Genomic DNA, 25,726 nt, shown 5'->3' on the forward strand with positions numbered 1-25,726 from the left:
ATGCACTTGGTACCCTTAGAGGCCAGTTGAAGGCATCAGATCCTCTAGAACTGGAATTATAGATGTTTATGCCTGCCAAGTGGGTGCTGGGACATGAGCTCAGGTTCTAGAAAAGCAGTCAGTGCTCTTAATCATCAAGTTATCTGTCAATCTCTACTTCCTGGCTCTTTAAAAAAACTGTATTTATTTTACTTTCATGTGTACGGGTGCTTTGCCTGCATGGATGCCTGTGCACCATTTGTGTGCCTGATGCCCTTGGAGGCCAGAAAAGAACATCAGATATGAATTGGAATTACAGACGGTTGTGAGCTGCTATGTGGGCTTTGGGAATTGAACCAGGATCCTTGGGATAAGCAGCCAGAGCTCTCAACTGCTTCTCCAGCACCATACTTCCTCTTAATGAGCCTTTCTCCAGGATGGAATGTTCCAATTAGAAGGAATTGCCACACAACATGTATAAGAATAAAACTAAGTATCATATAATATATATATATGACTCAGTATATGCTTATTTTTATTCATAAACATTTCATTTTAATTAACATCTGAAATGTATATACATTCATGGGGGGATAGTATCATATTCCCACACATGCACACAGCTTGCACTCTGTAAATTTGATCTGTCTTTATCCAGTCTACCCACCACATATCCTTTTCAATTTCTGTTTATTATTATATTCTATTTTACAATCAGGTTGACTTCTTAACCTTTCATATGTGAGAGACAGTATGCATGCCACCTTCTCCCATTAATAACTAAAAATTGCAAATATCATCTAAAAATTTAAAATACATTTTCCAAGCAGGAGACACCATCATGGGAGTTGATGTTGCTCCAAGGACTGAAAGGTTTGATGCGAGGAGCCCAAGAGTAAGGACATCTACCTGTGGCCGCTGGTGAAGCGCTACAGGTTTCTGGCCAGACACGTCAACCAATCACGCTGTGCTAAAAAGATTATTTATGAGTCGCACTGACCAACCATCTCTACCCCCTGTCCCAGATGATCTTGACTGAGAGAACAAAACAGCTATGGTTGTGGGGACAGTCACAGACAGAGTGTGGATTCTGGAAGCACCTAAGCTGAAGGTATGTGCACTGCAGGTGAGCAGCTGGCCGGAAGTCACAGCCTCAAGGCTGGAGGTAAGATCCACCATCACCCAGCTGGCCCTGGAATCTCCCAAGGGCAGTGGCACCATGCTCCTGTCTGGTCCTCAGAAGGGCTGAGAGGTGTACTGGAACTTTGGCAAGGCCCCAGGAGCCCTACAAAGCCACACCAAACCCTATGTCTGCTCCAAGTGCCCAAAGTTTGAACATGCCAGAGACTGAAGGGTCAGCAGAGGCTAAAAAAAACTAACCCTGGATCTTACTGTTATTAAAAAAGCATTGGATGCTGGGGGAGAGGGGGAAATGCAAATAATCCCAAGGTAGCTGGATAGGTGGCTCATTGGTTAAGAGCACTTGTTCTTACAGAGACCTAGGTTTAATTGGGTTTGAGTCCTAGCACCCACATAATGGTTCACAACCATCTGTAACTCCAGTTTCAGGGGATCCAATGCCATTTTCTGCCCTCTCCAGGCACCGAGAACACAGGTGGTGCACATACAAACATACAGGCAAAATACTTACACATAAAATAAAATGCATAAATACAATTTCTTTTTTAATTTATTTATTGCTGGGGGGCCTGGTGAGAGGTGGGGGAGGAGGGGAGGGAGAGGGAGCTGGGATTGACATGTGAAACAAGCTTGTTTCTAACTTAAATTTAAAAAGCAAGAAAACAAATTAAATTTTTAAAAATTATTTACTAAATATATATATAGCATTCTGCCTGCATGTCTGCCTGCACACCAGAAGAGGGCACCAGATCTCATTACAGGTGGTTGTGAGCTACCATGTGGTTGCTGGGAACTGAACTCAGAACCTCTGGAAGAGCAGTTAGTGCTCTTAACCTCCGAGCCATCTCTCCACCCCTAAATCCAATTTCTAAATTAATAATAGTGATAAAACCCCAAGATGGATGGGGATAAGGAGAAAATGAAGGAGGTCAGATGCACACTTCTGGGTTAAACACAGAAAAGAAACGGGCTTCCTGTACGTCGGAGGTCTGCCGTCTTGAGAATTCCACACTCTGTTAGCACAGACCAGTCACCCGAGAAGCAGCACCACTTGGCTTTACACGATCCCATTCACACTTTACTCTGTCCAAGGCTTTGTCAATGATTCTCTTAACGACAGACAATGGAGGGTCACTGCAAACTGTTAATGGTCTCGGGTTTTCCTGGTGAAATGTCCTGTTGAACATTCGTACATTTTTCTACACTGTTGGTGGTTACAGGACAGTTGAACCATTTCCTTCCTTCTACTCAGCATTTGTTACAGATGAACAAATATGGGTGTTTTTAAAAATTATATCTTCTGGTCTCTAAAGCTTTGATTTGATACATTTGGTGCCAAGCTGTAATTCTAGGCCCCACGCTGCTCTGGGAGCTCCAGCATAGGACCAGGTCTTCAGTAGGAAAAGGTGCTTCCCTCGGCCGTACTCATCGATTCTAAACAGGGTCCCCTTGAGACAGCCGGAGCCAAGGCCCCTGCCTCCCCTTCACCCTTCTACAAGTATCAAGATGTCAAGGCAGGGGCTGGAGAGATGGCTCAGTGGTAAAGAGCACTGGCTGCTCTTGCAGAGGTCCTCAGTTCAATTCCCAGCAACCACATGGTGGCTCTGTTGTCTTCTTCTAGCCTACAGGGGTATATGCAAACAGAACACTATAAATAAATAAACCTTTAAAAACAGAAAGATGTTGAGGCTGTCACAGTGAGACATTGGGTAGTCTGTTCCAATTTTTGGTTTCTGCATTCATAAGGGACTCACCAGGATTTTCAGGACAAACTGTCCAACTTGGATGCAGTTAGTTGAGAGAGTTCTTTCAAGTCTGATATTACTATTTCCCATGTTTTTCAAATTTATTTTTTTCTTTTCAATCCAGATTACTGTTGTTAGTCTGAAATACTTTGAGCTCCTGGTGACATCATGTGGTTGCTTGTATAACTGCAAGTTGGATCTTGGCAACTCCAAGTTGGATCAATGGCATTAGCTAGACCAGTGAAGATGAACTGATTTTCCCTCCCCAGACCTCCCAAGAGCTAGAGAGATAGCTTTTGAGAAGAACTGGAGTTCAGTTGGAAGCACCCAATGCCAGGTGGCTCATAACAGATGTCTCCAGGTGGATCCAAATCCTGTGACCTCAGACACTTATATTCAGGTGTACATCCCCACACATAAACACACACACACACACACACACACACACACACACACACACACACACACACAAAATCTTTAAATTTTTTCAGTAAAAATAATTGAAAACAAAAGAGATAAAAAGCCTTTCTTGGTTGTGGGGTAGTTTTTAGTTGACTGGAAACCTCGTTAGTCCAGCACAGGTAGCATAAGACCTCCAACTGAAGAATATTCCCCATTACCTGATTAGAAGGAACACCACTGGTTCATGCAGAAAGGGAGAAACCAGTCCACCCTTATCTTTAACTAACTCAGTTCTTAGAGTTCAAGCCTCTGTGAGACTTTGTTTTGTTGGTGGTGTTGTTGGTTTTTTTTGTGTGTTTTTATTTTGTTTTGGAAACTGCACCCCCCACCATGAACAGAGGGAAGGAAACAGAAAAATACAGAGTTAGATACTGGAGAAATGGCAGGAGGAGACTGAAAGCTACTCTTATATAGTACCTGAAACAAATAACAACATACTCAGTGTTGATACAGAAACACAGCTCTCACCTCAAATGGGAACAACAGACAGTTTATTTTGGAGCCAAATATGAGGGGGCATGGTCCAAGTTTAGGTTACCCCAAATTCCGTGTTCCAACATGGGAAGAGTTTCATGAATTTTTACAGTAATAAAACAAAGAAAGCAATAGACACTTTTAAAATACAGATGGAAACATTAAGTAGGTAGTTACAGCGAAGCAGAGGAATCTCAGCTGTAGGCATGGATAGACCTCAGAAAATCTCAGCTATAGGCATAGATAGACCTCAGAAAATCTCAGCTACAGGCATGGAGACCTTAGATGCTAAAGGATTACACTAAGCCCTTTGATTGATGAGAAGCTAGGGCTTAGCAAAGTTAATATATTCAGAAAGTTTTGTTGTGTTTTCATCTGTTAGGACTTAAGTTCTGCATTTTCTGTTAGTTGCAGGATGTTAAGTCCTACACAGTAGGGTGAGGAATGACTATTTAGTGTGTTAAAATGGAGGGAGGAGAGAAAGAACTTCGGGATAGGGATAGTAGGCAGAACACAGGTGGAAAGAAGAAGAGATTAAGAGGAAAGTAGGGTAGAAAAGCAGAGCAGCGAGTCTCAGGTGAGAGGCGGGATAACTCTAAGGATGTTTGAAAAAGCCATATGGAAACCTACTTTTGTGGTAAGCTTTGTGTGTGTGTTGGGGGGGCTAAAAAGGCCTGGACTCAAGGCCTAGTGGAACTTCCTGAGCCTGGCTAGAATTTGGCGACTGCCTCTGCCCAGCTACTGCTAATGTGGTGGAATAATATTGGCCCTTACACTTCAACCCATCCTGAGGTCCCCACCTACTTTCTCAACCCTATCTGTATAAATACCTGCCTGATGCAGTAAAGCAGACTCTGCTTCAACAAGTCTCCCAACTCAGTAACTAGGAGGGGGCTCTCTGATTAATCTGCACTCACCATCCTGCTCAGTCAGCTCTTCCCCCGCCCTATCTGCCAGAGGACCCGGTGTGTTGTTGATTTTTCAAAACTGGGTTTCTGTGTAGCCTTCGCTTTCCTGGAACTCTCTCTGTGGACCAGGCTGGCCTTCAAACTGGGATTACTACCACTGCCTGGCCTTGTCTTTCTTTTTGAGATAGGGTTTCTCTGTGTTAGTTCTGGCTGTCCTGGAAATCCCTCTGTAGACCTTAACTCAGAGATCCACCTGCCTCTGCCTCCCAAGTGCTGGGATTAAAGTGTGTGCCACCACTGCCTGCCTTTGTGTAAGTTTACTAAAAAAATATTTAAAATTTTAATTGGGGGGCTGGAGAAATGACTCAGCAGTTAAGAGAACTAGCTGTTCTTCCAGAGGACTGGGCTCAAGTCCTAGCACCCACATAGCAATGTACAACCATTTGTAGCTCCAGGTCCAGGGGATCCAACACCATCTTCTGACCTCTGTCAGCATTAGCTACACACACACTACAGACATACATATAGGCAAAACACCCATACCCATAAAAGTAAATCAAATATTTTTTAAGGTTTTATTGAAATTACCCCACATGGGGGAATAATGCTTCTCCCAGAAAACACAAAGGATCAAACAAAAAAAAGCTCAATCCCAGGAGTGGGATACTTCCCTTCAAGTTGCTGGTCAAGGAAGTCTAAGAAACCCCAACATCACAGGTTATTGCCATTGAGTTTGCATGCCCATTGGAACCTGAAGGGTGATCCTATTGCTGAAGGTCACAAGCAGACCTTGGAAAATCAAGCTGGTACTGAGCAGGAAACCTCCTCTTTGATGGTCAGCTTTCACCATTCTTCAAGGCGCTAGGCAGGCAGGCTTCAGGGAGAGACAAGGTACTAACAGTCTTACTCAGCAGTGAACCCAGTGGTCTACAGTGATGACTCACCCAGCAAGGTATGCTCATGGGTACAACAGTGGCACAAACGTCTGGGGCAACCAACAGCTGTCTTATTAGATTCAAGGCCCCTTTGCAGGAAAGTGTAAAGAATGAGAAACTGTTGAGAGCTCAGCTCCAAAGTTGGCCCCTCCACCCGAGGCTCAGAGACTGTCATGGAAAAGGTGGGAGAGTCTAAGAGTTGGAGATTGGGGGGCTGCTGTGAGAGTGTCTTCTGGACACGATAGGCAGTTACACTCATGAACTCTCAACAGTTGTGTTTGCCTACACAAGACCTGCCCAAGATCAGCCTACTCAGTTATCTCAGCACGGTTGGGAGTGGGCTCACAAGACCCCACTCCTAGTAGAGAAGCTAAAGCTGCTGGGGGAAGAGTTGGTTTTCTTTAGGTGTGATATTCCCGAGAGTTTTGTCCACACATAGTTTCAATTCCCAGCACCCATACAGTGGCTTATAACTGATTGTAACTCTAATTCCAGGGGCTCTATTACCCTCTTCTGGCATCTGCAGGTACTGAACACACAGTGCAGTGCACTGTGCATGCACACACACACACACACACACACACACACACACACACACACACACTACCCATACACATAAAATGTTTTAAAAATTAGAAAATTAAACCTAAAAAGAGGCAGTCTGAGTCGGGTGTGGTGGTCCATGTCTTTTAATGCCAGTACTTGGGAATCAAAGGCAGAAGGATCTCTGAGTTTGAGGTCAGTCTGGTCCAGGACAGGAAGAGATAAAAGACCCTGCCTCAAAGTTCGGGTTTCTCAAGAGAGAGCTATCACTGGGAGCCTGGATAGCTCATCCTACCAACAAACAGAAAGCAGACCCACAATCCAGCTACTCATAGAGTTTAGGATGCAGTTTACAAGTTAAAAATCAGCCTGGGCAGCTTAGTTGGTAAAAGTGAAAACAGGGTTAGGGATATAGTAATAGGGTAATTGTCTAGCAGGTGGGAGGTCCTGGGTTTAAGTTCTAGTATTGGGGGAGGGGAGAATAAAAGTGTCTGGGCTTTGATGGAACTGGTAAGGTGATGATATTCTACTACTGCCTGACTTAATTCTGCTTTTGGCTGAGGGGAGACTAATGCGCAGAAGTGACCTGGACCTATCTCCACAAATGTGGACTTGGCACCTTCTTTCCCACTTTTGCCACAATGACAGGGACTGTTGGGCCACTGTTGTCACCTCTTTCTGGGCTAGGGTGAGTTGGGCAGCCTCAGAGCAGAACTGAGGCTGAGTGAAACCTCTGCTGTGTGACTGGGACCATAACCACCTCCCCTACCCCAGAAAGAGTCACTTTCCTTCTCCTATGGACTCCTAAAAGCCAATTACCCGACTATCACTCACCACTACGGCTATGCTTCAATGCTATTTTGCGGTTCTGGGGACTGAGGTCAGTGCCTAGCACTTCAGGCAACTGTTTTTACTATTAAGCTACATCCACCACCAGTTAAAAACTTGCTTGAGACATGGTCTCCCAGTCTGTATAGGTGACTGCTTCCAATTCATGAGTTGCTAGGATCACAAAACATACGTTGTCATGACTAGCTTCACACTATTTTTATAATGCACCTGTGCCAACTGGGACACCAAGGAATTGGGGGAGCATGGAAGGAGGCTACTTAGATGTAGGGTCTCAACCTGTGGGCTACTATGAGAAAACTTGGAGGAATAGGTGAGTTGGCTCTCCTCAGCTGAGGCTCTAGACATCAGCAACCAGAGGAAGACAAGAACCAATCCAGTCCTGCAAGGACAGGATGTTTAGTGGGGGTTTGCCTCTGTTCCTCACAGGTAACTCCTATTTACTCCTGAGGAAAACCCCTGGGATCAAGCTGCATCCCAGGGTTTCTAGGATAGGTGAAAGTGACCTTCCAGCTACGGTGATGGCCTGGTGGGCTCTTGACCAGCTATGAGGGCTCCCTGGCAGTGTTTGCTGTATACTCGGGATACCTCCTCTACCAAGCCCTGTACTTCTATCAGCTGATTGTCAAATACACAAGTGAACAGTACCATGTTCCCCTCTAAGGTAAGTGTGGAGCCTCAGGCAAGAGTGCAGGGGTAGACAGGGTGAGTACAAAGACGTGGGCCCCATGTGAAAGTCTTCCCTCCCTTGACCATAAAGACCCAACTTCTCCCTTTTCCAGACACAAGGATAAAAGAGAACTATTTAGAAACTAGGACCTTTGACAGTTTATTTCTTGTTCAAGATGTGACCAAATGATTTTATTGCATTTACTATCTCTGGGTAATGCACTGAGCAGAAAAAGAAGTCTTATAATTCTTTGATTGGGTCTGAAATAGACTTCTTGATATGAAAATCAGGAGAGAGCACCAGAGGCCTTGAATTCATTTTCCCAGGCTTCCTGACAGCTGAGAGCTGGTACAGCCTACAGAACCAGCCTGGCTGCAGCTCTCACAGCCAGTCACAGTCACACTGAGGCCAACACCCTCATGGCTGAGCCTGGCCAACACCAGTGGGCCAGGGCAGTAAGACCACATTTTTGATTGCTTGAGGTTTCCTACCAACAACCACTCCCAGAATCGCAGGCTCTGAGATGAAAGGCCACGGATGAGGATTCTTCCTTGCAGATGGCAGTAGCTCTGAAAGCACACAACTGGAATTGAGTCCAGCATTCAAAGGAATGAAAGCACGCTACCTCAAGTTCGAATTGGTTCATCTGGGGCAGGAATAACAACAGCACCATGGAATTATCTGGAGTTTGGCTATGTCCACTCAAACCCCAGTGTTGAAGTCCTTACTCCCAGTACCTCAAGATGTGACTTTATTTGGAAATGGTCACTCCAGATGTAGGTGGGGTTCTGCTGCAGCAGACAGGGTGAGCCCCAACCCAAAAACTGGGATCCTTGTACAAAAGGTAAGTTTGGAGACTGACACAGTGGAGATGAAGGCAAAGACGGAGAGACATCTGTACAAGCCCAGGGCTACAGACAAGTGTTAGTGACCACCAGACCCAGGATGATTCCCTCCTTCTAACCTCAGAAAGAACCAATCCTGCTGACACCAGACCTCAGCCTGGTAGCTTCCCTAACAGTGTCAATGCCACTTGCTGCTGTTAGAAGAGCCTATGTTTAGTACTAGTTATAACAGCACTAGGAAGCTAAACAAATTGCCTTGGAGTTGATACCCTTGAAGGAAGGACATGGCTTCACAGAAGCTTCTGTCCCAGGGTGTGACTCTCCAGGCAGGAACCTTGAGGGACCAAACTCTCAATTCTCAGACAGAACAGGGAGGAATCTGAGTAGTGACAGGCAGTTTCCATCCCACATTTATGAAGGATCTTTGTGGCACAAATAAGACATGTTGGGATAGGTGCACACACTTGTAAAATGTGAGCTCCCGATCCCCATATGGTCAGTGGCCTGGCCTAATCCCCCACAGATCCTAGAGGTCCTCCTGGCCATCTGTAGATCTGTGGGGCACTCTCCTGGACACAATGATCTCAGGCTGACTTCTGAGGACAGGTCCAGGGTCAGAACTTTAGGCAAGCTCTCCACTATCCACACCATGCACCTCCAAACCATGGGACAGGGGCAGCCCAGTACCTCTGAGGGCTGGAGCAAGCGGCTGGAGGGCTCTAAGATGCAGATCTTGAGGCTGAAGTTGCCTCACCTCCCTGGGTTTTGGCACAGTAGAAGGAATGCTCAGGTGGCTACTTTCTATCTGGGGAGGAAGAGGCCTGGCACCAGAAGTTGGACACTACCTGAGAGCAAAGGACAGGTGGTTCGGGCTCTGTGCTGGGGCAGGACTAGCTTGGGGGCCACACCCTGCTCAGTATGAGTTCAGAGCCTGCTTGGAGCGACGCTTCATGTGCAGGCGTTCGTGGCGGAGGAGATCATAATTCTGCCGAAAAGTTTTGACACAGTACCGACACTGGAGGGGACGGGCCTCATTCTTCAAGCGACAGTGGCTACGATGTCTCACCAGATGGTCATGTCGCTGGAAGCCCTTCCCGCAGTTCCCACACTGGAAGCCCAGCTTGGCCTTGCTCTTCTCCAGCAGGGCATGGGCACCTGTGCCCTCCGTTTCCAACGCATCCTCCTCACTCTTCTGCACGGGTTGCTGTTTGTCTGTCTGCAAGTGGATCCGTTGGTGGGAGAGCAGGTGTGAGTTGAGGCGGAAGCTCTTTCCACAGACAGTGCACCTGTAGGGCTTCTGGGCCTCATGGGTCTCCAGGTGTCCATCCAGGTCCTCACTGTCACTGAATAGCTCTCCACACACTGAGCATTTGTGTGGCTTCTGCTCCCTGCGGCTACGCAGGTGCCGGATGAAGTTGACCCTCCAGCGAAAGATCTTTCCACAGTTCGGACACACGTAAGACTTCTGTGAGTTCTGCACCTCACCCCCAACTTCAGTGCTCCTCCGGTGAGTCGGGAGACTGTGAGGCTTTTCTGCAGGGCTCCCTAGCTCCTCAGTGCAGTACGGGCTGTGTTGGGAGTCCTCATCCCCAGAACTGGACAACACGATATCAATGGTCACCTCCTGGTCCAGGCTGCTCTTTATAGGTGGTGGGTCACCTCCTGTTACAGGAAACCAGTATGGTTAGTGGAACTGTCCAGATGACTTCCTAACCTACTCAGAAAGACTTAACTGGGGGTCTAGATACACTGGGGTTGTAGTGTTTCTTAGTACCTCTTAAGGGTTTGGCTGTCCTGTATAGGCTGCTGGTGTAGCAAACTGGATCTTTCTTTCTGGCTTTCCTGCTGCTTTTCCCTAATCCTTTCCTTTCAAAGCCATTTCTTCCTGAGCCACTGGGACTTTTTAAAAAAAGATTTATTATGTATATAGCGTTCTACCTACAGGCCTGAAGAGGGCACCAGATCTCATTACAGGTGGTTGTGAGCCACCATGTAGTTGTTGGGAATTGAACTTAGGACCTCTGGAAGAGCAGCTAATGCTCTTAACCTCTGAGCCACCTCTCCAGCCCTGAGCCACTGGGACTTAAAATTCTAAGAATTGGCACTTACCTGTGTAAACCTTTGACACACCATTGATATTACTTAACTAGATACCATGCCAAGGACCCTGGAGGTTCAGGGACCATGTTAGAGTTATAGGTGTGCACAGCCCCCTCTGCTCCTAGACATTAACAAGTGCTGTATTACTTACACTATACACTCTCACAGGCACAGAGACATGCCCAAGGAAGAAGGGTGGGAGTAGGACTTGACCCTCACCAATTCTCAACCTAAGTCTGATGGAGCTAGAAGCTGGACTTCAAGACGAGTTTCTCTGTGTAGCTCTGGCTGGGATTAAAGGTGTGTACCATCACTGCCTAGCAAGACTGTGTACTTTAAAAGAGACTTTGGACATTTTAAGAAGACTGAACATTTTGTTTTCTTGAGGCAGGGTCTCACTCTGTAGACCAGGCTGGACTTGAACTCAGAGATCAGCCTGTCTCTGCCTCCAGAGTGCTGGGATTAAAGGTGTGTCCTGACAAAAAGACCAAACTTTTAAAGTGTTTGAATTTTAAAGACGGTGGAACACTTAAAAGTTGGAATGTTTTGAGCTGGGCATGGTGGCACACACCTTTGATCCTGGCACTCAGGCAGAGGCAGTTGAATCTATGTGAGTTCAAGGCCAGCCCAGTCTACAAAGAGAGTTCTAGGACAACCAGGACTGTTACAAAGAGAAACCCTGTCTCGAAAAACCAAAAAGTTGAAATGTTTTATATTGTGATAATGATTACAACACAAGATCTTGGGGACAAATAAGAAAGTGTGTTTTGTATATCGAGTTGACAAGTGATGTGATGTGTTTTGTATATCGAGTTAACAAGAGTCAATTGTGTTGGTTAATTTTACTTCACTTTGACATAAGCTAGAGTCATGTGGGAAGAGGGTATCTTAATTTAGAAAATATCTCCATACGACTGGCCTATGGGAAAGTCTGTGGGGCATTTTCTTGATTGATGACTGATCGGGGAGGGTTCAGTCCACTTTGGGTGGTGTCAACCACGCTCTAGAATCCACTCTGTCTACACATGATGGGGAGCTTAGCACTAACGGCTGAATGCCCTGTACTGCCTGAGGTGGACATACCAATCCTACCTGCGAAAGCATCACAAGTGAAAAAAATGTGCGACTCTAGACAACCGTAGGAAGCCGCTGAGACACTGGGCTCAAAGATGTGTTTAGCAGAGCCTGTGTGTGTTATTTAGAAGAACATCTGGTCCCCAACAATGTTAAAAGATAGGACACTGTAGTCTGCCCCTGGAGGTGGTTACTATGACAAACTTGGACTGGGAAGGCATCAATGCACCTTCTGCATTCTAGAATCCGCTCTTTACAACAAGATGATCATGGGATTTTTTTACCATCAGGTAAAAAACACACTCATTACATACAGAGCAGTGTTACATTAGCCCTTGACAATCTCTCCGGGAAAGGCAATGAACAGCCACTGTGGGATGGGCAAACAGCAGGACAAAACCAGAAAAGAGGCTGAAAACCCCACAGCAGCAGTCAGCAGCAACCTTGGACAGTTTAATTCCTAACGTCCCAATCAACACACACATGCCCATCATCTCTCCCCCACATTCAGACCATGCACCACAAGGTCACACACCACACCCAGGCTCCTCACCTGGACAAGGACTTTGAGTGAGCGCCACCTGCTGGCAGGACTGGAGCTCTGGCACCTGCAGCTCCTCCCACTTCCTTCCTTCTTCTTGGGATGGCTGGAGGCTGGGAAGGTCTTTGCAAAGAAAACCGAGAAAGCAATGTCATATGCAGGTATCACTACCCAGAAACAAATAAGGAAGGGGTATTCTATGATCTGTAGGTGCTGTGTTCCCTCCTGGGGCCTGGGATGAAGGGGTCATTCTGTTGAGTGAATGAACCAGCAGGAAAATGAGCGAAGACCATGAACCTAGGTTCTGAAGCTGGAAAGAATAATGTATGTTCTAGTTCTGCCTGTTTACCTCTGTGGCCACAGACAAGTAACAGTATTGCCTCTAAGGTCACTGCCACCTTCCAAGGTAGGTCCTGTAAACACCTTTAGGCCACAGACCTTCCACAAATAGACCGTGCTGATCCTATGAAGCAGAGACGGGAGGGCCAGAGGGGATGGAGGTCCAGGGTTGCTGTTGATTCTTGTTCAAGGCTACCTCCCTTCATAGCACAACAACACAGGTTACACATGCACACGCATGCACGTTCTGAGCACCCAGATACATGGCGCAGATGAATCTTAGCCCATCTCTGCCCATGGAATTCTCGCAGAATCTATGTGTGTGGGGGTAGGATGGGGAGGGGGGCCTGGGCGGGTGCATGCAAACACAGTGTCTAAAGGAGTTGTGCTTTGTGCCCAGTCCTCAGCCATGAGCATCTGACCACTTTTCTGGAGAAGACTTTACTACAAACATAACACTGCTATGGACAGCAGAAGACATTTTCCTTCTCTACTAGTCCCTGGCCAAAGAATAGTCTCAATGGACAGTGAAATCCAGACCGCCCATCTCTACAAGAAGCCAGAGGCAAGGCAAGACATGAAATGCCAAGAGAGTGTGGTGTCGTGGAGAAACACCGGGGAAGCTCTGCTGGCAGCAGTGTGCTACCTTGCTGCCTACCCACTGGACTGCCACTCACCTAGGCAGGAGACCTGGGGTGCGTCTTTACTCTGGAGGTCTGCCATCTCTGTAACCCGTGGTCCGTTCTCTTCGGGTGAGAGGTCTGGTTGAGCTGCAGGGTCATCTGTTCACAAAGAGGTAGGACACAGTGACCTGCTTTTGCAGATGACCAGGGCAGGCCCAGGGAGGCAACCGAGAAGAGACAGCCACTGGGCTGTGACAGGTGCCACTGAGCTGTGACAGGCACTGCTGGGGCTATAGAGGACAGGAAATTGGGAAAGGGTGAAGGCAACATGTGACAGAGCAGGCCAGGACCTATCCCTGTGAGGCCTACTGGATACATCTGAAAGGGCAGTGGAGCAAGAATGATTGGAAGCTGATGGAAACACTGAAATAATGTCATATTTGGGTTGTGGGACAAAGCCTGAGAGCCTAATCTACATGTTAGGGCAGCCAGGTCACCCACAAGCTACCTGTGGGTCCTGAACAGATAGCTTACTGTCAAGGTAAGGGAGTAAACAGAGAGACCAGATTCAGCCACAGTACCTGAACCTCCCAGGTGGTGTCCCTCACTCTGAGTAAGTCCCCTACCCACCTTCCATATACTTGGCTTCATGAGGAGCTAGGTCTTACTTGGAGGCATGGAGACCCCGTAGTCTTCCCCAATGATGAACTCTCCATAGAAACCAGTCTGTGCTGGATCCAGAAGGGACCAATCCTCTTCTGAGAAGCATAAGATCATGTCTTTAAATGGAGAAACACGGTTCTGAAAGTACAGAGCAGGGCTGTGTTAGCTGGGAGGAGCAGGGCCTTTGTGTGTACCAGCTGTGATGACCAGATGCCATGGTCAGGTGGCATGTAACCTGAGGCACTTATGCCTGATGACTTCAGAGGCCAGAAATCAAGACCGAGGTACAGCAGATGGGTCTCTGGTAAGAGCCTGCTTTTTTGATTTTGGCTTAAAGACTGAGGCTCCTTGCAGGACAGTAGTGGCACAGGCCTTTAATCCCAGCACTCGGGAGGCAGAGGCAGGTGGATCTCTGTGAGTTCTAGACCAGCCTGGTCTACAAGAGATAGTTCCAGGACAGCCTCCAAAGCCACAGAGAAACCTTGCCTCGAAAAAACAAAAAAACAAAAATAAAAAAAAAAAGAGAAACAGTAGAAAGAAAACTTCTGAGGTATTCTGAGACATAGGCCAGAGAATGGAGAGAAGAGACTGGATCATTTTTAACTCCGTTTCAGGCTAAACCAGCAAAGGAAAACAAAATTGTCCATGTCAATTTTCTCTAAGTTCTTAAGGTCACAACATATCCTGCTTTTGGAAACAACCAGCCAGGAAGTAGGGAGAGTTAAGGATGGCACATACCTTCCACCTATAATACTACTAGCTCTTGGAGCCTGAGACAGAAAGATGGCCATGGGTGTAAACTAGCCTGGGATACAATGTAAAAATCTGTCTCAAAAAGAGGAAAAAAAACCAAAAAACAAAAACCAACCCTTCTCTTCATGGACTAGCCTCCTTTCCAGTGACAGTTTCTGTCCTATCCTTGTAATCTAGAACAAGTGAAGGTTCAGTATGAACCATCTATTCCCAACTTCCCAAATCTCACTATGAAGTTCCTTAGCCTCAGGTCCTATGGACACTTTCCGAAATGTGTCACAGTCCTCCATCATCAGTTCCCATCTGTACTTGTTCTTTAAAACAGTAGCAATTTTACAATTCCATTTCATGTATATGGGTACTTTGCCTGTGTACTGCTTGAGTGCTTGGCACCTAAGAAGGCCAGAGGAGGGTGCTGAATACCATGGAACTGGAGTTACAGATAGCAGTGAGCTGCCATGTGGATGCAGGGAATCAAATCCAGGTCCTCTGGAAGAAGTCAGCTCTCTAATTGCTGAGCCATTTCTTTCTCCAGCTCCACTTCTTGGGTGTCAGGGCCTTTCACTGTGTCTTCTGAGGTAGAAGTGACAAGGCAAGTCTCTGAGGCCTATTTATATGCATGTACATGCACATATATTTGCATAAGTATGGGTGTAAAGAGACCAAAGATAACCTCTCGTATTATTCCCATCTATCTTTATAGCTTTTTGTTGTCGTCATTGTTGTTGATAGAGTGGCCTGGAACTCACCAAGTGAATGAAAAAGGGAAATAAAAAGGAAAGGAAAGGACATGACTGCTCTTAGTGTGCTGGAGGAGAAAGTTTATTATAAATATACGAGAGCACAGTCAGAGACAGGGACATCTGGGAAAATCCAGGGTGGACATGACTAAGCGAGCTGGGACATGTGGGGAGAGGGGGACAAAGGAAAAAGGGAGAGAGGGGAGCCAGGTGCAGCAGCCAGGAGACCAAAGGTCCAAAAAGGGGAGAGTAACCAAAATGTCTGGATTATACTGGGAAGAGCCTCTGGGGGAAGGGCTGGAGAGTTCAGGGTAGAGGGCAGGGTATGTTGCCATCCATACCCTGTAACAGGTAGGAATCGAGGGATGATGGAAGAACCAGGTGGCCAGGTTCAGCTTATATATATATTAAATAGGCACCTCAGCATCTGTTCCCATGTTTGAAAGTTAACACCAAGTAGACTAGTGGAGCCCAGGGATCCACCTGTTTTGGCCTCTCTGGTACTGAGATTGTGTACACCACTACTGTTCCTGGCTTTTTTTTTTTTTTTTTTTTTTTTTTTGGTTTTACGAGACAGGGTTTTCTCTGTATTGTTTTGGAGGCTGTCGGTCCAGCCCGGCCTCGAACTCACAGAGATCCGCCTGCCTCTGCCTTCCGAGTGCTGGGATTAAAGGCGTGCGCCACCACTGCCCGGCATATTCCTGGCTTTTTTATATGGGTCTTGGGGATTGAGCTCAGATCCTCATGCTAGCAAGGTAACTTTGCCAAATGAGCAATCTCTCCAGGCCCATCTGGGGCCTCTTCTATGAAAGCACCAATTTTATTCATAAGGACTATGAGCTTATGACCTCATGACCTCCCCAAAGCTCCCCTTTTAAACTCAGAATGGAGGGGAACAAACTTTGAGGCCACAGCACAGAAAGTGATGCTACAAAAAGGGGAGGACACAAGTTGGGGCTGTAGATAGAACCCCCAGCCGTAGCTAGCCTCAAAATCATTAGACCAACAGTGGGGAACATAGCAACAGGCACAGACAAAACATATAATTAAGACTCTTAAAAAAAAGCATGAAATGACCTTTACTTCATGTATAAGATGTATTTGAAACAAATGAATTACGCATAAACTTGGGTCTTATTCCAAGTTCTCATTTTATTTGTTTTCGAGACAGGGTTTCTCTGGTTGTCTTGGAACTCACTTTGTAGAACAGGTTGACCTTGAACTCAGAGATCAGGCCTACTCAGTTTCCCAAGTGCTGGGACTAAAGGTATGCACTGCGACCACCCCACTACCACTCTGCCCAAGTTCTCATTTTATGTATGCAAATATTTAAGCCTAATAGCCCTAAGCATTTTGGAAAGGGGTTGTCAACTCTGCTTGTCTTTTGTTCTTAACAGTCTTCTACTGGTGCAGTCCTGTGGAGTCTATACTCCCTGTGGGGAGTCCACAATAGAATCACAGGAAGCAGCAGAAAGGGCAATGAGAAGGGGAAAGTTAGCTAAGAGGTCTGCTGAGGACCGCAGTAGATGAGGAAATTAGGTTGGAGAGAAATGCACTTCACCTTCAGACCAGATCCCGGCTGCACCCTCTTCAAACACCAGCCACACCCCTCAGAACACCGAAGCAAGCAAAAGTGGCCCAGGAACACAGACAGGACACACCAAGCACACCTACACGTGGTCACATGACGGTGCTGTAACTGGTATTCGTTCTTCCTGAAATGTAGCTACTATTTTGAAGATCACCTCATTAAAAATACTCCTTGTGAGGTAAAGGACAGGCTTCTCCTCTTCACTGGGGCATTTAGAAAAGGAGAGAAGTCTTCTCCAGGGGCTTTATATGTACACCTGCAGTTTCCTGGAGTGGCTGGCAAGCAGCACCTGGAGCTGCAGGAACAGCAGAAGCAATGGGCATCTTTAGGCCCAGTCCTGCTCACCTTGGTCTTTGGGTTAAGGCTGAATGACCATCCTGAGGCAAAGAGCAAGCAGATCAGAGTCTTGGAAGAACTGTCCTGCGGGGCAGCTCAGAGATGTGCTACTTTTGGAAATCACTCACCTGGGGCAGCTGGCAGATGGTCATAGGCTGGGCATCCCTGACACTCTGCTCCTGAACAAGGAAGGCATCTTGCGGAACTGGAAGAGATGGAAAAGATGTCCCAAAGGGAGCCAGGCCTGGGCCCCAACACCTCCCAGACTTCCAGGGGTTCTGTGCTGCAGATTGCGCAAGAAAAAGAAAGCAGAGAAGGACCAACAGGGAACCATGCCTGGTGCTCTGCATAAGCCCATCCTGCCTTAACTTACAAAATGAACACTTCGCAAACCACAAGGGTTCTGTTACTTTATTTTTTTATTTTTATTTTTTTATTTTTTTTGGTTTTTACGAGACAAGGTTTCTCTGTATTGTTTTGGAGGCCATCGGTCCAGCCCAGCCTCGAACTCACACAGATCCACCTGCCTCTGCCTCCTGAGTGCTGGGATTAAAGGCGTGCGCCACCACCACCTGGCCTGTTTCTCTGTATTGTTTTGGAGGCTGACCTGGAACTCTCTCTGTAGACCAGGCTGGCCTCGAACTCACAGAGATCTGCCTGCCTCTGCCTCGGGAGTGCTGGGATTAAAGGCATGTGCCACCAACTCCTAGCCACAAGGGTCCTGGTAGTCTTCCAGATAGACAATGGAGGCTATCACAGGGAAGGCCTGGGTTTAGGACGGCCTGATTAATTAGCTATTCAACCTCTGTAGATCCAGGGACCAGTTTCAGCATCTAAAATGTGCCCAAGAGCCAGGTACAGTATTACATTATCAATTAACAGTTGGATCAGTGAAGAAAACATGGTCTACAAGAGAGAAGAAAGAAGAACTAAGGAAGGGTGGGGAGGACAAAGGACCCATGACATTGAAGCGGGGAGGAGACTGGGGTAAAATGAAGGGGAAATGAACAGAAGGATGGGGAGGAGATCAACAAGAACTGCTGAAATTCCACAATACAACCTAACACTTTATATGCATATATCTATATTATATGCACATGCTGTCACACCAGGCTGCCTATTGGCTCTTAAAAGTTTCAGGCTACAGAGCAAATTTCATGATACTCAGAAGGACCTGTCTCAGCAAAACAAATAAAAGAGGGAGAGCAAGAGCGAGAATGGGGGTGGGGGAGAAGGAGGGAGAGGGAGAGAAAGGAAAAAGGAGGAAGGGGGAGAGAGAGAACATTCAAGCAAAGCTATAGACACTCAGTCCGGGCGTTGGTGGCGCACGCCTTTAATCCCAGCACTCGGGAGGCAGAGGCAGGTGGATCTCTTGAGTTCGAGGCCAGCCTGGTCTACAGAGCGAGTTCCAGGACAGCCTCTAAAACAATACAGAGAAACCCTGTCTTGAAAAAAACCAAAAAGATATAGACACTCAGGATACTAGTCAGTCATAAAAAGGGTGAAATCTACCACCTGTGCAGTGTGGATGACCCTGGAACACATATCCTGAGAGAAATAAACCAGGTACAGGATAACCAGCACAGCTCAACCTTGCTCATATATGAAATTTAAAAACTTAGTAGGGGCCAGGTGTTGGTGGCACATGCCTTTAATCCCAGCAGTCGGGAGTCAGAAGCAGGCGGATCTCTGTGAGTTTGAGGCCAGCCAGGTCTACAGAGTAAGTTCTAGGACAGCCTCCAAAATGATACAGAGAAACCCTGTCTCGAAAAAACAAAAAACAAAAACAAAAACAAAAAACCAAAAACCAAAAAACCCAACCACTTAGTAGGGTATGGTGGTGTTACAGTCCTAGCATTTGTAGGCAAGGTACAAACATCCAAACTCTGAGGCCAACTTGAGTTATTATACAATGAGTTCCAGGTTAATGAGACGTGGCCTCAATAGTATTTCTAACTATTTCATGCTATATCATAGGTTTCCCAAGCAAGTTTTAGAGCTCTTTGTGGTATCTGGAGGAAATGTTTCAATTCTGCTTCCTAATGCCCACCACCAATCATGGATGGATTGCTGTCTTATTCTATCCAAACAAAGCCTAGCTTTGGGGGAAGAGCTTCAAAGTAGAAGCTGTATCTCTAGCAAATTCTAGTGTTTAATGTTTTCCCAAATGCTGTGCAGCAGGAAATCCTGTACTGAGTATTGCTCAAATAAGCAACCCAGAGCCAGAGTGGATTCTTCATCATCTCAGACAACTGGGGTTCTAGAAGATTCTTCACAGCAGGCCTCTCCCTGGGCATTCTTCCCCTAGAACTGCTCATATATACCCCAGGCTGTTTGCACAGTACTGTTGATTTGAGGAAATGGGTATTTCCTGATATATTTCAATTATGTTTCCTGGAAATTCACATGCTCAAATCCTAACCCCCTAGGCATCTCAGAATGTGGCTGTATTTGGAGGAAGGCTCTCTAAGGAATCAATCAAGTTAAAATGAGGTCAAGAGCATGGGCCCAAATGTCACTAAAGAGGGGTAGCTAGAAGACAGCTATACAGACAGAAGATACAGCAAGAAGTGGTTGTTGATCCACGAAAGTAAGGAAGTGCAGAAGAACCCAAGGCTGATCTGCCCTTCACTTCAGACCTGCAGCTTCACAGCTGTGAGAGAATAAATGCTGTTAGGTAAGTGATCTAGTGTGTAGAACATTGGTGGGCAGCCCCACCAAATCAACACATATGCTTCCACTTCTCGTCACAGAGGGACAGGAGAGGCCTGACTTGTATAGAAGTCAGTCAATGTTTGCAGAAAGGAAAATTATGCACACATACACACACAATGTATATATATTATATATATAATTATATTAATACATACACATACTTTTTTTAAAGAAAAAGACTATTATTGCCTATATGATCAAGCAGGCCTATAATCGCAACTCTCAGGAGGCTGAGGCAGGAGAGTCATGAATTTGAGGATGACATGAGGAAGGGGAAGTGGAAAAGAAAAGAGAAAGGGATAGGAAGAGGAAGGAAAGAGAAGAGAAAACAGCCTTTGTTTTTGGTTTGGGTGAAGTCCGAGATTGAACCTGGGGCTTACACACAGTGGGTAGATGCCCTACCACAGGGCTGTGCTTCTGGCTCACTCAAAAGAGTCAACGCCAATGCCAGAAACAACTTCAGAAAATCACAAGAATGCACTTTTCCCATTATAATTAAAGTAACAAGGCCACCCAAACATGTATGAAACCTCAAGGTGCCACAACTTTCCAGGATCATTAGCCCAATTCAACCAAGAAGTTGGACAAAAAGAAAGAATGCTGCGTGCACACTTTTCTCTTGTTCATTAGCATTTACACTGTAGGCATTATAAAAAACAAGAAACAAATTACACAGGATATGTCTAAGTTATATAAAAATATTGTGAACGGAGCTAGCATTCAGAGGTTAAGTTGGATTGAGAGTTTTCAGTTAGATTGGGCAACACAGTTGGACCCATTTCAAAAAAACAAAACAAAAACCAAACCTGCCATGCCATCTTTTGTTCAATTGTTTCTCGAGACAGAGTTTCTCAACTTATATCTCTAACTGTTCTGGACCTTGATTTATAGAGGCCAGGCTGGTCTCCAACTCACAGGATTCACCTGCCTCTTCCTGAGTGCTGGGATTAACGGTGTGCTCCATCATGCCATAATGTCAGTGTTATCTGAGGGGCACAGGGTCCCCAGGACTTGAGGGAATTTGGGAAACAAACCTCAAGGAACTAAGAACTGACCTAATGTAGCTCAAAGGAATGGAGGCTCTGACTTTGTAGGCAACACCCCCTCTCTTTTCAGCTGCTGGATGCTTTGAATAGGTAGATACCCAAACCCTGCCACAAGGCACTGGGGCCATCTTCTGCAGGAGAGGCCACTGTTCTCTCCCAGGGGGGTTTAGGTTTTCCTACAGCTGCAGGGTAACCCAGGCAAGACAAAATGGTTTTGAGAGGACAAAGCAAGACCCATGCTCAGATCAGGCCACAGGTCCTGGTCCCACAGTGACTACATGTCTCCACTGAGAATACACTCAAAGAAAGAAGACCACATAACCTCACACCATCTGCTCAAGCCTTCCCTCTGGGAGACTCAGTACCAAGAAGAGTCTCTCGTTGGTTGCTCTGTGGAAGGACCCAGACCACAATGACAGTTCATAGTTCAGAGGAGACAAGAGAAACCTGTGAATGTAAAAAAGCTGTCACCTCCATCAAGACCAGAGCACATGGATGATGTGTAGCTCAGCTCCCCAACTCACAGCACAGGCTGCATACCTGGGTCCTCAGTGGGGTGGCCTGGTGGTCTGCTTAGGAGCCCTAGGCCCTGTGCGAGGGCCACAGGCTGGGCATCAGGGTTGCTCTGAGACTCTGCTGACATTCGTTCTTGTTCTAGGTCCTGAGGCCCAGGGCCATCGCCATCGTCAATCACCACCGGGTCTTCGCAGTGCTTGAGCTGCAATTCCAGAGACAGCAGATCAGGGCCAGGTGGAGAGAAGTAAGACACACTGACCTGCCTTAGACTCTGCATGGGTCTGGGTAGGCCCTCTCCCATTCTGGTCCTGCCAGACATGGACTTGACAGGTAATAATAACCATCTCAACTTAGACTGCATAGAGAAGCGTTCACTTTCTTAGGAAGGCAGACACCTGGTTTAGGCAGATTTTCTCATCTTGGGGTCAGGGGTCTCACGAGGTCAGCGGGGCTCCCCTCTCCCAGATGCCCGGTGCTCACCCACTGCCAGGGTCTCCCTGGCTCCCGTTCCAGAGCCTCTACGGCAGCCACAGCCTGCTCTCCACTCTCCGGCTCCTGGGCACGCACCCAGCTCTGAATCTCCCATGGCAGGATGGCCAGGAACTGCTCCAGCACCAGTAGCTCCAGGATCTGCTCCTTCGTGTGCCTTTCGAGCCGAAGCCAGCCACGGCACAGCTCCCAGAGGCGCTGCAGGGCCTCCCTTGGGCCTGCTGCCTCTTGGTATCGGAACCGGCGGAAGAGGCGTCGAGAGGACTCTGGGCTGGGAGGCTCACCCTGAGGGCTGGGGTTCTCTCCAGGAGGACTCCGCATTTTCCTGGGCTCCTCGCTTTCCTTTGGAGCCAAGACTCGTGGGCACAGGGCTGTGGGCATGATGGGATTTGATGGGGGTCAGCGGCAGAAGACGACCCTATTTCCAAACAGAAATCGCTGGCTTCAATGCTCTGATCTCCTGTGGTTGTTTCTGGGAGGGTGGTAGACAGGGCCCATGGGAGACCAGCCCTTGAAGGAATCCCTGGGGAATGTATGAAGTGTTGGTATGGCTGGTCCTTACACATGGGGACAGAAAGAAAGATGGCCCTTCCCACCAGCATCACTCCACGTAGATTCCCCTAACAGGTGGCAGTGGAGGCAGGAAATCTGGGAGAGAAGTGGTGGCATTTCAATAGGACACTGGCATTTTCACCATCCCAGGAGAACAGGCCACATGCAGATATGTGTAACCAAGGCTTGTGATACCTTTGGTGGACAGGTCCTCTCGGGGGATATAGTTCCAGCAGACCAAAATCTTGAAGCTTTGGAGCCAAAGTCACTGTCTTGGTTCTTGAGATCTTCACAAATTGAACTTAAAAAAAAAAGGGGGGGTCAAAGGATGAGCCATCCAAGACCATCGTGGGACAATGCCATTCTGCCAAGGACAGAATGGATGGACAAGAGTCCAACAGAGCCTGCACTCTGTGTCCGCAGGGGCAAAAACTTCCAGGCAGAGAAGGAACTCAAAAACAAAACAAAAAACCCACTGTATTTAAAACACCATCACTAGGCCTAGGGTGCAGGTCAGTGGTAGAGTTGCAAGGTCCTAGGTTGGTGTACCCAATGGCTCCTCTTCCCCGCTATCAGTGCAAACCCAGCATAGAACTGTAATCTTATCTAAAGACCATTTGTCTCTGGGGGCTGGAGAGACAACTTCGTAGTTAATAGTGCACCCACCACCCACCCACCTCAAGTTGTTCACAAAGCCCTCTAATTCCAACTGCAGAGTTTCTAACATCTCCTTTGAGTCCCATGGGCACCACACTCGAGTGCATGTGCCCCACACAGATATCTACACAGGCATACGGAGAGTTTAAAAAATAAAATCTTGCTGGGCGTTGGTGGCGAATGCCTTTAATCCCAGCACTTGGGAGGCAGAGGCAGGCAGATCTCTGTGAGTTCGAGGCCAGCCTGGTCTACAAGAGCTAGTTCCAGGACAGCCTCCAAAGCCAGAGAAACCTTGTCTCGAAAAACCAAAAAATAAATAAATAAAATCTTAAAAATAAAAACAATTCTAAAAAGTTACTTGTAGTTAGGCATGTGGGCATGTGTGTAAGTGTGTGTGTGTAAAACAATGTAACTAGAGAAAAAGAGGCCAAGATTTTGGGGAAGGGATTCCATGGGAAGGGTTGGAGTAAAGGAAAGGGGAGAATGATGTAATTACATTTTAGTACCTAAATGTGATTAAAAAAAACTACTACTTTTATCTCATTGGTTCCTATCCCTAGTTCTCTCCATATCAGGCTCAAGGCAGTGGTACATACTGACTTCACTGACCTTCTGCCCTTGATGAACTCTTGATCACACACACACCAACACACACACACACACACACACACACACACACACACACGGGAGCAGAGCATGGCCACTCCACTTGACCTCTGTTCTCTGGCCTCACACTTCCAAACACTGGGAGAAAAGGCAAACGCAGACACACAGGGTTCTGCTCTCAAGACTCTGGGAACCCCAGGCAGGGCCACTGACAGTTCACACCCTCACCTGGAAGCGATTCCTAGCAGGACAGCACCACTTTACAGGAAGACAAGCGATACCAAAACAGCCACCAAGCAACCGAACAACACCTGGAACCCCAAATTTTCTATACTCCTTTGATTTCCGAAGTAAAGGCAAACAGCACCCAGAGCGCGAAACTCTGAGAGCAACAGGCTGTGAACCGAAACTACTCTTACATCTTACTCCGGTATTAAGAACCCAATCTGGGCCCCGCCCGCTCTCTTCCCAGCTTCCTCCGCCCACTATCTCCCACCTGCTGGGCCCTGAAATGCTCAGGTCTAACCCCATGGTAAGGTACCCAGCGTCCCAGCCTCAGCACCCAGCTCTGCGGCGGGACTGCTCTCTGAGAGTCCCCAGGCCAGACAGGCGTGTGCCTCTTTGTCATCCTGGCACCTGGCGCGCAGGAGTCTCCGGAGCGGAAGCTTTATGAATGAACTACCGTTAGTGAGGGGAGGGCTCCCGCAGGGGCGGGGCTTGCCCAAAGCAGGTCCTGAAGGAGCAGCATCCGAGGGAAGGAATGAGGAGGGTGTTTTAGGCCAGGAGAACTATGGGGTTTCTGTCGCTTACACTCTTCCAGGTTTGCTGGCTCTTCACTTCGAAGCCTGGGACTGCGAGGCGGCAGGTTCTCGCCTTCCAGCTCGGTCTCTCTGGTGTCTCGGCCGAGGTGGCTCCTCTGCACGGGCCAGACTCTAGATGATCTCGGGATCATCTAGAAAGCATCAGCTGGCTTGGGAGCGAAGGGAGACGCCTGAAAGACAATCGAATTGCTTCATCCCCGAGGGCACCTATGAGGACGCAGCGCTGGGAGCAGGGATCTGGGCCAGGGCGCGGGAAGTGGAGAACAGGGAGCAGGACCCAGGCGCAGGGCTGGGGATCAGAGCGCGCGCGGGAAGTGGGGAGCAGGATCCGGGTTCAGGCAGCAGGACATGGAAAACCGGGCCACGGTATACTCACCGCTGAGCAGCGTCCCGGTTGGCGGGCCGCGCAGGCCGGGCCGCCGCGGAAAGGAAAGGCCGGAGCCCTCCGGCTCCCTCCCCTGGGACACTTCCTGCACCGCTCTAGGACCGAGGAGGTCTCCTCATCTCAGTGGTTCGCTTCCCCGCCTCCCGGCCGAGGTGTACGCGGGGGGTGACATCCGACACCCCCGGCCCGCGCGGCCCGCCCCGCCCCGCTCAGTGCTCGCCCGGCTTGGGCGCGGGGCCCGGGCTTTGGCTTTGTGGGCCTTCGCAGCCGGTTCAGGATGCGCGCGTCTCGGCGGGACCCGGGCGCTGGGGTCCAGTTCGGGCGGCCACTAGCCTGGGAGGCCGGCCTGGGGCGCCGCTCTTCCCTGCTCCTCTCCTGTGGGCGCAGGGAAGGGCCGGTCTGGCGGCGCTGGCGGAATGCCAGAATTGGGAGGAGGAGAGATGAGGTGTAAGGGGATCTCTCTGTGACCACCCGCATCCAGTTTGTGCCGGTGTGGCCCAACCCCTTCCAGCCAAAATTCCATTTCTAAGCGGGCGCTTCCAGGGCCACCCAGGCCAGCAAGACTGGAGAATGCAGATCCGACGATCCACTGGGCCTGCCGAAGCATCGGCCAGCGCCTTCGTGGCGTG

At 47.9% G+C, this 25,726-nt stretch overlaps 1 protein-coding gene and 1 pseudogene across 4 annotated transcripts; one reads left to right on the forward strand and one right to left on the reverse strand.

The window, feature by feature from the left end:
- Positions 1-1,348, forward strand: LOC101830674 (annotated as a pseudogene).
- A 6,491-nt stretch (positions 1,349-7,839) lies between these two features.
- On the reverse strand, positions 7,840-24,841 carry Znf496 (zinc finger protein 496). Of its 4 annotated transcripts, none has more exons than XM_021225846.2 (9): positions 24,702-24,841; positions 22,824-22,929; positions 22,068-22,447; positions 21,612-21,789; positions 17,439-17,515; positions 13,896-14,028; positions 13,282-13,386; positions 12,278-12,388; positions 7,840-10,212 (listed from the first exon to the last, which is right to left on the reverse strand). In XM_021225846.2, the coding sequence occupies exons 3-9, from the start codon at positions 22,395-22,397 to the stop codon at positions 9,464-9,466; spliced, it is 1,683 nt and encodes a 560-aa protein (XP_021081505.1). In that variant the 5' UTR covers positions 22,398-22,447; positions 22,824-22,929; positions 24,702-24,841; the 3' UTR covers positions 7,840-9,463. The 4 variants fall into 4 exon arrangements, with proteins under 4 accessions (XP_021081505.1, XP_040604674.1, XP_021081504.1 ...); XM_040748740.1 differs by having other exon boundaries at positions 22,155-22,494; XM_021225845.2 differs by having other exon boundaries at positions 22,068-22,494.
- Between the last annotated feature and the right edge of the window lie 885 nt (positions 24,842-25,726).

The sequence above is a fragment of the Mesocricetus auratus genome, unplaced genomic scaffold (genome assembly GCF_017639785.1).
Source record: "Mesocricetus auratus isolate SY011 unplaced genomic scaffold, BCM_Maur_2.0 Super-Scaffold_100007, whole genome shotgun sequence".
NCBI classification, from domain to species: Eukaryota; Metazoa; Chordata; class Mammalia; order Rodentia; family Cricetidae; genus Mesocricetus; species Mesocricetus auratus.